Source organism: Tachysurus vachellii, chromosome 26 (assembly GCF_030014155.1).
Source record: "Tachysurus vachellii isolate PV-2020 chromosome 26, HZAU_Pvac_v1, whole genome shotgun sequence".
NCBI lineage: Eukaryota > Metazoa > Chordata > Actinopteri > Siluriformes > Bagridae > Tachysurus > Tachysurus vachellii.
In genome coordinates, this window is record NC_083485.1 from 13,491,850 (window position 1) to 13,506,498 (window position 14,649).

General features: G+C 38.8%; 1 protein-coding gene across 3 annotated transcripts in view; it reads right to left on the reverse strand.

Moving 5' to 3' along the window:
* fsd1l (fibronectin type III and SPRY domain containing 1-like) overlaps positions 1-12,760 on the reverse strand; it is a 23,600-nt gene extending 10,840 nt beyond the window's left edge. For 2 of the 3 annotated variants that reach the window (XM_060863158.1, XM_060863157.1), the window contains exons 1-6: positions 12,637-12,760; positions 5,607-5,702; positions 5,342-5,473; positions 3,690-3,791; positions 3,085-3,107; positions 1,506-1,627 (exon numbers count right to left, since the gene is read on the reverse strand). In XM_060863158.1, the coding sequence (XP_060719141.1) occupies positions 1,506-1,627; positions 3,085-3,107; positions 3,690-3,791; positions 5,342-5,473; positions 5,607-5,702; positions 12,637-12,651 (490 nt within the window). In that variant the 5' untranslated portion in view covers positions 12,652-12,760. Of the gene's footprint in view, positions 1-1,505; positions 1,628-3,084; positions 3,108-3,689; positions 3,792-5,341; positions 5,474-5,606; positions 5,703-12,636 lie in introns of those variants that run through there. The other variant, XM_060863159.1, reaches the window with a different exon arrangement.
* Between the last annotated feature and the right edge of the window lie 1,889 nt (positions 12,761-14,649).

A 14,649-nucleotide genomic window follows, 5' to 3' on the forward strand; every position in this document is an offset into this window, starting at 1 on the left:
CTCAAACTGACTGTTTTCTCGCATTTACCACTGATTGTGTTTGAAGTTTGAATGAATTAAACAGTGATATTCTAGGTTACAGGAGACAGTGGTGAGTTTGGTGCTATTTTTAGACGTCTGTGCTGTGCCAGGCTTTGGGGCATCTGTGGACCTGAAAGGCTCTGAGCCTCATGGGAGCTTACTCAGAGACACAACTGATGAGGAGAGGCATCATCTCTTTCTCTCTGACTCACACACACACACACACACACACACACACACACACACACACACACACACACACACACACACACACACGTGTGCTACAGTTTACAAGCTAAACTGGTAGATAAAACCTTTATATACGTTTTAGCAGTGCAGCAAACGATCCATACGTTTCTACCCAAAAAACTTTGTATTTTTAGCTAAAACTCTAATTTAACTCCAAGGATTCACAATACAGAAGATTTACTGTTTATCTTCCTAATGCACAGTTCGTCCTGCTTTGGGTTTATCGCTTCTGACAGCTTTGTACAGCACAGGAATAACCTGAGGTAAAGGGTCCGGCGTCCTTGTGCACAAACCCTCAGCTAACGCACTCGCAATGTGCAAGTGTGCAATGTGACTTTACATTCAGACATTTTGCAATGCACATAAACCTGATGTTGCTTCAAACAGAATAAACATTGATTCAACTGATTTAATTGCTGATATCAGGATCATACTGTAGTAACATGCTACTTTCTTTTTTATCCGGTGTCCACTGTGGGCCATACAACCGACTGACATGACAATGAACGTCCCAAGTGTGTAAGCGGATCCACGGTGTTGGCAGCAGTAGAGCGAGAACAGGACGTCAGCTCAAATATCTGCCCAACAAATGGTTAATAAAACAGCCTCCATCTACACCACACACCACCCTTACTCTCCAGTTTTCATTATGTCACACTTGAGATTTCTAACAGCAAATAATCATTTTCCCACTTCCTTCAGAAACAGACACTGGCTAGTTAATTTAGCTAATGTTTTAGCTTCAGCTCAGACTCTGGCTAGTTAGATTATCTAGCTAGCGACAGTGTTTTAGCTTTCTTCAGGGAAAAACACTAACTAATTAAACTAACTAGTTTATTCAGAAATAGCTAGCTAGTTAAGTTAGTTAGCTAAATAACAGTTCAAATTTCTTCAGGAGGTAGGCTAGTCACATTATCTAGCTAGCAAAATGTTCCAGCTTTCTGGAAAGCTAATCTAGCTAACAGTAACCTACTAATGTAGCTAAATTAACATTGTCCTGTGTCATAATGGAGGAACTCTAAGCATTCAAGCCAAACAGGAAGCACATTTATTCTAATAGGTTTTCTCACAGCTTTGTGTGTTCATTCTGTGCCAAAATATTCTTGCCAAAAAACAAACAAACAAAACAAATCCCATTCTTGCTACTGAATAAAGGGTTTAATCTAAGGTTAAACTTGTATGTAATGGCTGACTGAAGTCCTAACTGAATGAGGAATGTGGATTTGCTAACTCACCAGGGAGGAAGCGAAGTCCGTGGAGAAGCTGGCGCTCTTGTGAAAAGTCCACCATTAAGTGGGTCATGTTGTCTGTGGCTTTGGGCTTCATGGTGAGGCGAAATGCAGGAGCCATCGTCACCCTGAACCAGACAAATGGCAAGTTTATATAAGTCCATCAACTCATTCGTTTATTTATAGATGCTATTAGTAGCTTTATAGCCATCACTATTAGTATTTTACTACTAATACCACTAAATATGACGTATTCTTAACAAAGCCTTTATGTGATTATTATCACCACACCAATGGTTTGGCCAAGAATCTAATTCACACAGTTATCTTAAATGTATTTTACTCAGCCAAGACATATTTGGTGTTTAATAACTTCGCACTGGAATAATGAGACTAATGTAGATAAAATACATAACCAAACTGTCATTACCGCTTGATTTAAATGATATTGCCAAGCTATGCTTTTATTACATCTGAAATATTATCAGATACCAAATTCTGGTCCAAGATGGCTGGCTCCACTACGTCACAGAGTTCGGCTAGTTTCTAGTTTCAAAATTTTCATAAGTCACATCAGGATGTCTGTGACATCACTGAAGTATGAGAAAGGGCTGATGAAAAAAGATTTCGGGTGACACAGATAAGATAACTATTAGTTAGTCATTCATTCATTTTCTACCGCTTATCCGATCTCAGGCGTCATCGGGCATCAAGGCAGGATACACCCTGGACGGAGTGCCAACCCATCGCAGGGCACACACACACACACACTCTCATTCACTCACGCAATCACACACTACGGACAATTTTCCAGAGATGCCAATCAACCTACCATGCATGTCTTTGGACCGGGGGAGGAAACCGGAGTACCCGGAGGAAACCCCCGAGGCACGGAGGTGTGAGGCGAACGTGCTAACCACTAAGCCACCGTGCCCCCCTTTAGTTAGTCATAATTTAAAAAAATAAACCAAATTTGACAGACACCAAATGTGGCTTAGATGATCTACATTTCCTGTTTGAGGAAAATTATTGACTAAGTTTGGCTAAGTTTGAGTAAGTTATAGAAGTTTCGCTATTGCTTTTAAAAAAAATCATATGCTTTGTGTTTGATATATTGTGTTACTTGTCACGGCCAATTTAAAACAATTTAAATTTGTAATGTAGGTGTAACCACATAAAGGCTTTGCACCACACAGGCTGACACAAGCTCGGACAAACCGTGGGTCAAAAGTCATGCCTCACACACACACGCTTTTTATTTTACTATCCTTTTGGGGACCTTCCATTATCAAAATGATTAATGCAGTTTTTTTATGTTATGCCTAAATCAATCTCTAACCTTAAACTCAGTAGACAAAAGGAAACAAGTGTTTATAAATGAAGCGCACACACACACACACACACACACATACACACAAATAAAGGCAAACTTACCAAATAAAATGTTCATGCTCAAATATAAAGTCAATTTTAGTACAAACCAGACTTAAACTTGTGTGTTTGTGTGTGTAGTGGTACCAGAACACACAGATACACACATGCACATAGCAGGCGTGCTTAGAGACAAGTCAAGACTGTACCGTACCTATCTTTGATCTGTTTGGCAGCCTTGGAGAGGAAAGAAAGAATGAGAGAGGGACAGGGAGAGAAAAACAGGAGCAGTTAGTAGAGTCATGCAGGGTGGAGAGTGAGTATGCAATATTAGTCTGCACTGGACTCTCTCTCTCTCTCACACACACACACGCACACACACACACGCACACACACAAACACACACACACAAAACACAAAGATTAATTTAAAACAAGAGTTTTTTTGTTTACTATTAAAGCAGAAGACCACATAGGGCTACACAGTATATCGTGTCATGTGACCAGCCATGATCAGTGTATCAGTAACATGTGACCAAGCAAGATCTATACATGCATTTAACTCCTATAATTATGGAAATCGGTGATCATACACACATGCGGGTTTAAATAATGAATCACTTATCATATCAGTGACGGTTCATTAGTAAAAACAGTGAGCCACCGCTTTGTAAAGACAGCTGTTCCATTTCCTAGTAATTACCAAGAGTGTAGAGTTACATGAGATTAATATGAAAAGAGAAATCCAACCAGAACAACCTGCATATTCATCTTTATAATCAACACGTGATCTACAAAGGCATCCGTGATATCTACAGACCTTGGTGAACTCGTCCTCGTCTTTGATATCCAGTGCGTGTTGAGCGAACTCCAGCAGCTCTTCTGCACTCTCCAGTGCATTTGTGCTCTGTGTCAGCTGCATCTGATAGAAAGAAAATTATAAAAACGCTAGAGTTAGGATTAGTGTATGTAATTACTAACCCTAGGCTAAGTATTTGTGAACAGTTTTCTTGCCAACAAACATACGATTCTGTTTAGCAGGTTGCTTAATCAGGAGCTTTCTTTTATGGATAGACCACAACCTCAGAATAGCCAGCTTTTTGTTTCTTACCTTTTTTCTGTCAGTAATGTGCATTAATGCTCTAGAGGAAAAAAAATGTAAAAAAAAAAAAATAAAAAATCTTCTTAAAGGAAAATATTTGGCAGAATAACTTATGCCGCAGGCCTTTTTCAGGCTTTAAATATTTGTTAACTTTTAACAAAAAATACTAAATGTCATGCATGTTTTTTTGCCCCAGAGTGTGAGAGCCTAAAGAAACTATGGCATTTAGTATTTTTAATTCAGCTGTGAATTAAAATGAAGGACTTGTGCACATTGCATCATGCAAGCTAACAATTTGTAATTTATCCTTTAGATTATTTTTTCTCTCCCAGACTGTATATTATCAATGTCTGAAAAGTTTGGACGGTTTTGTTTAGTTCTGCCTTTCTTTCTCCCTTTTCCTTTTCCCCTCACCCTTCTCTGGTTCCCACTGGCACGAGAAAAACAAGGGTTACGGTTGACAATGAGGCTGCCAGACACCAGTGCGTTTGTATTTGAATACGGCTCTCTGAGCACGACTCTTTCCGGTCCGTTTACAGACTGGCTGAATGGAAATCGACTTATGGGACATTTTAAATCTGTATAAACAGATTCATTATTCATTTATTTATTTGTAGTTGATTCATTTATTTCTGCAAGTCTGATATAAAATGAGTCAGGACTCTGTTGTCTTTCACTGTGGGATAGATAACCTTACACAGTCCTTTAGTGTTTGAAGATAACGTCTTCAAATTTTAGCTGCTTGGGGCATCTCAGTGGTTTGATTACTTTAAAGACAGAAGCATATGTGGGAAAAAAATAAAAAAAAAAACCCCAAAAAAAACTAAGAAAACTTTTCTATAAAAACATTGTCCCTAGTAGGCGAGGTAAAAACAGAAATACTACAAAAAAAACCCTACAAATTCTTAAAGCCCAGGCAAAAGTGTCTACTTTCATCTCCACCACTTCAGTGATGAACATTAGGACCACAAAACAGGCGCAAATTCCATTTTTGAGGTAAAAACAGAGACAAATTTTGATTTGTAGGTGTTCTGCTTTTGTACACTAAACTTTGTGAATACTGTGGCACCCTGAGACGCCCATTAGAGAACTAATGAGGGCTTGATGGACGTGTAGGAGGCATGTATTTTGTGTAGAGCTGAATGGGTTTGGTTCTACTGGCATGGCTTATCTCTCATCTGGGCCGATTTTACTCATCGGTATTGTCTCTGCTCAGTGAGCTCAGAGAATTGCCCTGGCAGCATAATGACATCACCCAGAATTGACTGAAGATAACCAAACAAACTCCAAGCACACACACATTCACATACACACACCATGTCAAAGTAACCTTTCTGCTATTAGAATCACTTTCATCCTCATGCCGTTACCTGCAGTTCGTGTGATTTCCTGGTCTGTTCTTGCTTTATAGTGCTGGTCATACTCTCCTTAGTCTCTTCCAGGATAGAGAACAGCAGGTCAAACTCCTCTTCTAAGTCAGACACCACCTTGCTGGAGTTAACCTGATCACACCAAACATAAATATTCAATCCTAACCTTTTCATATCAGTTGACACAGTCATGGGGAGAAGAAACTAGAGAGGCCAGTTTGAAAGTTATTTACATTAGCGTTCATTACCACATCCTGCACTTTACCTGAACTCCAGCCAACAGGTGACTCAGCGTCTCGATGAAATTGTGCAGCTCATCATTTTTATTTGCTAGGGTGGTTATTATCCTTTGTAAGGCCTCCTGTATTGGGGAGACAAAGCAAAAGGTAAGATTTGGACAGAAACAATTACACAATAAATTAGTCGCAATTAGTTTATGGTGGTTACATTTGGCAAATGAGGAAATGTAGAAAACACAACATTAATGGCAAGCAAAACTCCACAAACACTTTGTTCTAAACCATTAAAATCATCAGCATTTGATGCTCAGATTTTATTTAAAGAATTCTATGGTACATTTGTCCTCCAAGACGTGTCCTACATATTTACTCATGCAGAAGACCCACGGAGTAAAATCCATCTGAGGCACAAATCAACCGTCGTGCTTAAAATGTACTAGAGATGGACTAAAGTATGTGGAGTCTTGGGCATCTCTTGAACTGTCCACAACAGCACGCTTTACAATTTGCCTTCACTGAAACTAATACAGTTACTACAGGTGTTATAGCTAGTATAGCTACTGTATCTGAAAATCCTGCTCAGTTTCTTATAAGTCTTATACAGAATTAATGCAGCTTCAAAGCTGTTTTGCATAATTGTAGAGTTTGTCCAAGGTCTTTATGGAAGACTAAAAACGTGAAGCTGAGAAAACCAACATTAAGGGTTTTACTTAAGAACCAAAAGGGTGCCATGGTTTGAACTCAGGACTTCCCAGAGCCCAATAAGCTTAAAGATAATGCCGGTAAAGGTATGCTGGTCAGAATGAACACAATTCATCTGTACTAATCACCTGAAAGTCATGTCAAGATACTTACGTTGGTGAGTGTAAACTCACTTGGTGAGTGTAAACTAGACTTGGCTTTTGATTCACTACCAGGCTCTCGCACATACAGCCTCACTCTTGGGACAAAATGATCATCTTCCTGAACTTTCAGGATTTTATCCACATCGCACCAATGGTGTGTGAAAAGTGAGTCTATTTTCTGTGATTAATTGGAGGCTGGCATCTACATATGACTCCCTGATTGTTTCCACTTTTCATAAGCCCAGACCGCTACAGGGAACCCCTATTCTAATCATCTAGTATTATTTTTAAAATACACTACTGGCCAGATTATCAAAGGATTATTAGTCAACAGGTAAATACAGGCTCAGCGCATAGCCTACTGTATGTTCCTCACACACATCCTCTGACCCTAAATACTCAGTGGGGTTTCAGTTAACAGGAGTAAATTGTAGTCATTTGGGCGTTTACATTCAAGAAGCTCCATATATTATATATACCGGATTTACAACACAAACCTCACTACGCTTACACTCTATACCCAATGCCATTTAAACATACAGGCCAATACGTCTTATTGAGATACACTGAAACACAAACCATAAGGACCGTGAGAAGACACTGATCGGGACACACCTATAATTATTACGTGACGTTGCTGTTTTATTGCTGACTTGTTTAATTATTGATTTTTTTTTTAGGGACCAGAGTTCTCACAGCAGACCTTGGGCAAATTATGTAGACCAGGTTACAAGATAACAATTTACCTTCCCTTAGTGCCCCGGTAAAGGAGATGCTAGGCAGATTTAAGGATTAGACTTCTTGGCTATCTTTAGACGAGACGCAACGAGACACTACTGCACTGAAGGAAAGTTGAAATACAAATGAGTGAATAGATTAGGGCAAGTAACCTGGTACAATAAATATGGAAAAGGAAGACTAGGAATTAGTTGCCATTTAGAAATTCCAAAACTGGTAGCAATTTAATTTAATTTATCCTACATATCTAATTGGTTGAATAATTACTATTTAATTAATTTATTTCATGTCCTTTGTAATCACTGTACCATAGTGTTAACCTTTGACAATCCAGTACAATAAATCTAAAAGAGGAACTGTTCTGACATGCTGCAGACACTACAGAGCATGTCCGTGCCAAATAAACTGAACTGCTGTTCATCCCAGGTGATTCATCCCCAGGTCATGATCTTGCTATATCCCTGCACAACGATCTGATCTCCCCTTCAGCCACAGCTCGCAACCTTGGGGTAACCGTGGACAATCAACTCTCCATTTCCTCTCATGTTGCTAATGTGACTCGCTCATGTCGGTTTCTTCTCTACAACATTAGAAGGATTCGGCCATTTCTGTCCACACAGGCTGCTCAGGCACTTGTTCAGTCTCTTGTCATTTCTAGACTGGATTACTGCAATGCACTGCTGGCAGGTCTACCTATGAACGCAATCCGTCCTCTGCAAACGATCCAAAATGCAGCCGCACGGCTTGTTTTCAACCTGCCAAAGTTCTCGCATACCACCCCGCTGCTGCGATTCCCTCCACTGGCTTCCGGTAGCTGCACGCATCAGATACAAAACACTGATGCTGGCCTACAAAGCCAAAAACAGACCAGCTCCCTCTTACCTTAAAGCCCTCATCACTCCTGCACCCCGCACCCTCTGATCTACCAGCACTGCTCGACTGGTTCCACCATCTCTCAGGGTAAGAGGCAAGTATACTACAAGACTCTTCTCTGTTCTGGCACCAAGGTGGTGGAATGAACTTGCCCTAGAGGTCCGGACAGCTGAGTCACTGGCTATTTTCAGGCGGCGGTTGAAGACCTACTTATTCAGGAAACACTTCAACTAGCACTTCTTTCCTTATCTTTTGCATTAAAAAACAAACAAACAAACAAAAAAAAAAACTTGACTTTTTCATTGTAACTTTGAACGAATGTTTTAAACTCATGGTATCTTAAGTATGTAACCTAGTGAGCCAGCACTAATGTACTCGATGTTAGAGATTTAAACACTTATGTATGTCGCTCTGGATAACGGCGTCTGCCAAATGCTGTAAATGTAAATGTAAAAATAAGATAAATAAGAAAACTGTATAATGAATCCGCTCTAACTTCCACCAGTGACATATGAGCAATAATACAGAGCACTCATGGGCTATACATTGACTTAACCATGGATATCTTTTGACCTCTCCCTAAATTCAGCTTGGTCTTATTAAAAGAGCTAACCTAGGACCAGCCCTTAATATCTAAAAGTATTAGCTTAGATAGCAGAACTTATGGTTCTGGCTCTCAAAGCTTTTATTGGGACAGTATTCAATAGGTTATACAGCCATTCCAGTAGCCCAACATCTGGCTATCTTTCATTTACATTTGTCTCATTTATAATACTGGGCAGTTGAGGTTTAAGGGCCTTTGCTCCTGGGCCCAGCAGTGGCAGCTTGGTGGTCATGGGATTCAAACTCATTACCTACGAATCAGCGGTCTATTACCTTAAACACTGAGCTACCAGTGCCCCATGACAAACGTTAACCCTATGTTGGAAGGGTTGATATTGTGAAAAAGTGCTATTTGTCAACAATTGCCCAATACTGGCACAGCAAACATATTTTGTGTGGCTACATTGGCCTTCCTTAGAAAACGTTCACTGAAGTTAACAGGATTGTTAAAAAAGAACGGCACAATGCTGCATAACATATTTGTCACCCAGAATTGATACTGAGTCATTATTATTTTGCTAACCGGGGAGGGTTGAATCTTCAGGAAAGATTCATCCACCCATAACTACTTATCTATGATTATGTAATTACACAAACTAATATTTTTTAAGAAAATATCCTTGCTGAAGCTGTTTTTGTTGTAAAGAGGGTGTCTTTGCTAACACAATTTTAGTAAACAACACGATTAACCACTCGATTTAAGACGCTATGGCTAGTGTAACATTGCGGCTGAATGAAGAAATTCTGAATGTTGATTATCCCTGTGTGTGTCCTGTTCCTCCAAACAGGAATTGAAATAGTTCCAGTGAAAAGTGTGGAAATATGACACAGCAGTTTCCTAAAATATGACAGAGGCTTAGTCTTACTATGTGTATCACAGGACATATTGGCATACGATACACTGCTGTAACCAAAGCAAAGGACATGCATACACTGTTTACACACACACAAAGATTTCCTCTGACCATTGGTGTGTATCGTACACACGTTCACACGGCATTCGGATTTTTCCAATCAGCTTTAACCTCATATATCACCAACTAGTAAAGACATACAGAACCAACGTTTGCTTCTTTAGTTATATTTAGCTAATTAGCTAACAAACAACTAAAGTGTATTTTTAGCTAACCAAAATTTTCTCTCTGCACATTTTAGCAAAAAATCCTATCTCACAAAGTTTAAAACCTGGAAGATCTATGAATTATTATAACGTTATCCCACTTCGAGATCAAGTTTGCTAATACGGATTTACGTACAATATTTTAATTTATGCTTAAGCTAATTTAATTGGCTATAATCTTTGTCCTGGGAAGCAGATGAAGATGGCTGTTATGAAAGAACGTAATATAAATAAAATGTATTATCTTTTCCAAAACATTTTATGATTTGGATACACATGTATGCATGATTTCCTGAGAAAGACTATAACTGTTATGTTAGCTTTATTAGCCTATTAGTAGCTCTGTTGTACACACACTAAATAACATACGGTGTTCCTGCTAACCGAATATGTCTGAGGTAAGTGGAAAACTGTATAAGTTATATTTTTCGGACCTTAAAAGCCGATGACATCATTATATATTGTGAGAATTAGATTTTTTAGGTCTTCCTCTGAGGCCAGTGTCAGCTCAGTGGTTCAGAAATGAAGACTATTGATTCAAATCCCAAGGCTGCCAGAGAGCTGACTCTCCATTTTATACAAAGACAGTATTCACCTCGTTTATATGTCCATATGGATGCAAACATTTAGCAAACAAGTAAATCCTAATTGTCGCAAAAACTCCGGCTCGCAGTATGTGACGCGATTGCTTGAGCTTTTGTGTGTCATTTGTCTTTGTTTTGATCTCTACCCCTGTCATGTCATTGGCTTCTTTGTCATTGGTGTATTACCTAAAGCTATACACCTGTTCTATGTTTAGGCCTTAATGAGTTTGTCTATTCATTCTCTACTGTTTCTATATTTTATTGCTTATTGTGCTTCATTCCCAAGCCTTATTTGTCATATTTTTCAAGGCTTAGTTTCCATATTTCCTAAAATTAGATCCTTGCCCGTTTCTCCATTTTATTTATTCTGAATTTTCCCTACTTGATGTTGCCTGTCTGTGATCTGACCCACACTATGGACTCATAATAAACATCGCAATAAGTGTACACATTAAATATCATCTACAAAATCTAGTTTAACATTCTACGCTTTATTAAAACCTGAAAATGTTGATGCTTCAATACATCGGATGGCAGTGAAATTCAATTCTCCTACCTGCTACTCTCTCCTTCACATAAGTGAATGGGTATAGAGCCTCAAGAAGAGCTAATGCAAAGCTGTCAAGTTACACTTCAGTCCTCTCACTGACTAAATACATGATCGAGTTACCTAGTGAGCCATCTTAATTTCTTACAGCATAAGAATATGCGTATGGACCTAAACAACAAATGCTATATCAAAATGAGTCAATTACATGGTTACACAATCCATGACCAGTTTGAAAAGTAATTAACTGGATTATTTAAGCGCTTTAACCCTTAAGTACTTTAACAGATGTTTCTAAAAGGAAATCTAATTAGTGAACTATGAGCGTACAGATGAGGAGAGGAGAAAACCGGACAGACTAAAGGACTGAAGCGTCACTGTATATCTCACTAGCATCACAATCAGAAAACAGTAAACAGACTTCTTTAAATGAGAATTTACTTTGCAGTAATGAGATGTGAAAATCTTCTAAAAAATATTATATGGACACGAAAACGTAAACACGATGACCTCGATCACGTGTGTAGACTTAAGACATTGTTAAGAGTTTTGGTACACAGAGTTAAGTGCCTTTGTGTGCATCCAAACAATGTGGTGATCTAGTTTGGACATAAAAGCGAGCTCTTATACAGTATAGCGTGATCCATATAAGCATCTTAGCAATATAAAGAAGCTATAATCTTTCCCTCTCTAATGTACAACAATTTAAATGTCATGTGATGTACATGGATTTAAAAAAAAATTATATTTTATCTGCTTTATATTGAGTCAAACCTAGTAAGAAAAAAACAAACAAAAAAAAACTAATTGCACTTTAAATATTGGGTCACTGTTTAAAAGGGTTGAGAACCTTGGGCCGTGCTAATCATCTTAAAGTGTTATTGTCATCACTTCTTATCCTGAATTCTAAATTTTTAATGGCGACGTGTAAGTATCAGGCCAATCCTGTGTAGTATCCCCATTGGTTAAGGATACGAGTAGTTAAGGTGTTGGGCTACCAATCAGAAGGTTGTGAGTTCGATTCCCAGGTCCACCAAGTTGCCACTGTTGGACCCCTGAGCAAGGCCATTAACCTTCAATTATAGGGTTAATAAACGCTCAGCTGTATAAAAATGAGAATGAAAGCCGATCTGGATATAAGGGCGTCTGCTACATGCTGGAAATGTAAACGTTATCAGAGTCGTGTTGGGAACGCTGAGCATGAAGGTGAATGGGACGTGGTACTATAGATCAGAAGGTCATGGGTTCGAATTCCCATGTCCACCAAACTGCCACTGTTGGACTCCTAAGCAAGGCCCTTAACCCTCAATTGCTGAGCACGAAGGTGAATAGGACGTAGCAGCCTAGTGGTTAAAGCATTAGACTATTGATCAGAAGGTCATTGGTTCGATTCCCACGTTCACTGTAGGGCCCATGAGCAAGGCCCTTAACCCTCAGTTGTATAAAAATGAGATAATATAAGGACTAGGATGACATGCATGATATGATATAACAATGGTATAATAGTCCAGTTATATTTTTAATAATCTCCTTACAACAAATCCAGAAAGCAAACATTCAGAACCGTAGCTTGGTTCGACCTTGATTCCGAGTCCCGGATGTAATAATGTAAGTGAATATTATAAGGAGATAAAACTAAACCCCCAGAGAGAATAAACACTGACACTCCCATATTACAGCTTAGGATACAATGTAACCGTCTCAGCGTCATAAACACGTTATTAAACACGCACGTCTCATACTTACTTTCTGAGGGTCCATACCGGGGACTGAAAAACAGCACGAAACGGATTCGGTAACGTTACATGGAGCGGCCAAGTTTCAGCGCGACCAAGAAGCGGATCCGAGTCCTACTGCTGTGTAACAAGGCGGAGCACCGGGCGCATGCGCAGTGCACCAGGAGCGCACCAGGGGCGCACAGACACGCACGCGCGTGCTTTATATTGCCTTACAAATGGCCTAAGGAAGCCTGGGTATTTTATGTCCTCTGGGAATTCATATTTACATTTTTTTTAGATGTGCTTTCATGAGAAAAAGCTCTCAAATTGCTGCACTAAAGTTTGCATTTAAGTTTTTCCAGCACCCAGTATATATATTATTATATTATATGTTTATATAAACGTACTTTTACGTGCACTTTGTAATCTATAAAGCAATGCACAGGCACGATGCACAGATACGAGTGAGACATCTCAGTAATGCGGTTTGCAAATACACTTTTTTGCATGCTGGAAAAAAAAAACAAATACTTTTGTGAACCTAATCCATGCAAATAATTCTATTTATTGCACTGCATTTTTTTCTGCATGAACTCAGATCTGCATGCTGACATCTCTTCTTGCGTGGTGTTACATTTGTACATTTGTACCCACTCTGATTTTATTGCTTGTGGAGCGTCTCGTATGTTTTAGCAGGTCTTTTAGCGCCCCCATGTGTCACAGTGGTGCTATAACACATTCCAAATGAACTCCACTGAGCTGGAACAGTACACGTGCTCTGACGAACCTGATGCAGTTAATCAGCTAATTAACTTCTCATTAGAGCAGGAACAGTAAAATATACAGGACAGAGAATTTTCAGGGAAATTCAGTGCTTTTATGTATTTTATGTAAATTCACGTTATATGATAAGTAAGAAGCTAGATAGATAGATAGATAGATAGATAGATAGAACTTTATTGTCATTATATAGTACAGGTACACAGCAACAAAATGCAGTTTGGCATCAACCAGAAGTGTAAAGAGTAGAAGTTGTGTAAATAGACAAGTGCAGATAAATGTGTGGCATATGTACGGCATGTAATATACAGGTAGTATATATGTAAACATATGTACAGCATGTAATATATATAGGTATATATGTAAACATATGTACAGTGAATAAATATAAAGGCTATAACAGTGCAGAGATGTGTGGACATTGTTGAAATGTACAAGTAAATTGTTCTACGTATGTATGTTCCTGTATCTCCTTCTTGATGGAAGGAGGTTAAACAGTTTGTGACTGGGATGTGAAGAGTCCTTGATGATGTTGTGAGCTACGCGCAGACATCTGCTGTGGTGAAGGTGCTCAATGGCAGGTAGTTGGGTGCCAGTGATGCATTGACACCCTTTGCAGGGCTTTACGTTCACACACAGTGGAGCCTTTGTACCATACAGTGATGGAGTTGGTCAGGATGCTCTAGATGATGCAGAGGTAGAAACTCGTTAACATCCCTGGGGACAGATGAGCTTTCTTAAGTCTCCTCAAGAAGTACAGGCATCGTTGTACCTTCCTAACCATAGCTGGTAAGTGTTCTGGTGCCAGGATAGATCCTTAATTTGGATTCATCTTGCATGTTTATTTGTTTATTTATTTATTTTTACATCCACTCCATGATGACATCATAGGTCACGCATCAGAAATACACAAAAATACAAGATTTTACACAAACACACCGGTAACTTTCTTCTTGTATGAGTTTATTAATGCATATAACATTACATATCTTAAAAATAAACACAAAATGTTAGAAATAAAATAATGAAGCCTGAAATAATGAAATAAATGATAAATAAATAAATCAATTTAAAATGAATTGTTTTAATTTCTCTTTCAAAATCAGTACATCCCAAAATAAAGCCAGATATAATCCACACTACTTTACTAACCAGTATAGACGACATTGTCTATCTGATTGCTGTTTTGGATCATTAGACCACTTTTAGTACACAGGTAATACATTTTCGGCCACATTTTACGACGGTTTTCACGTCTAAT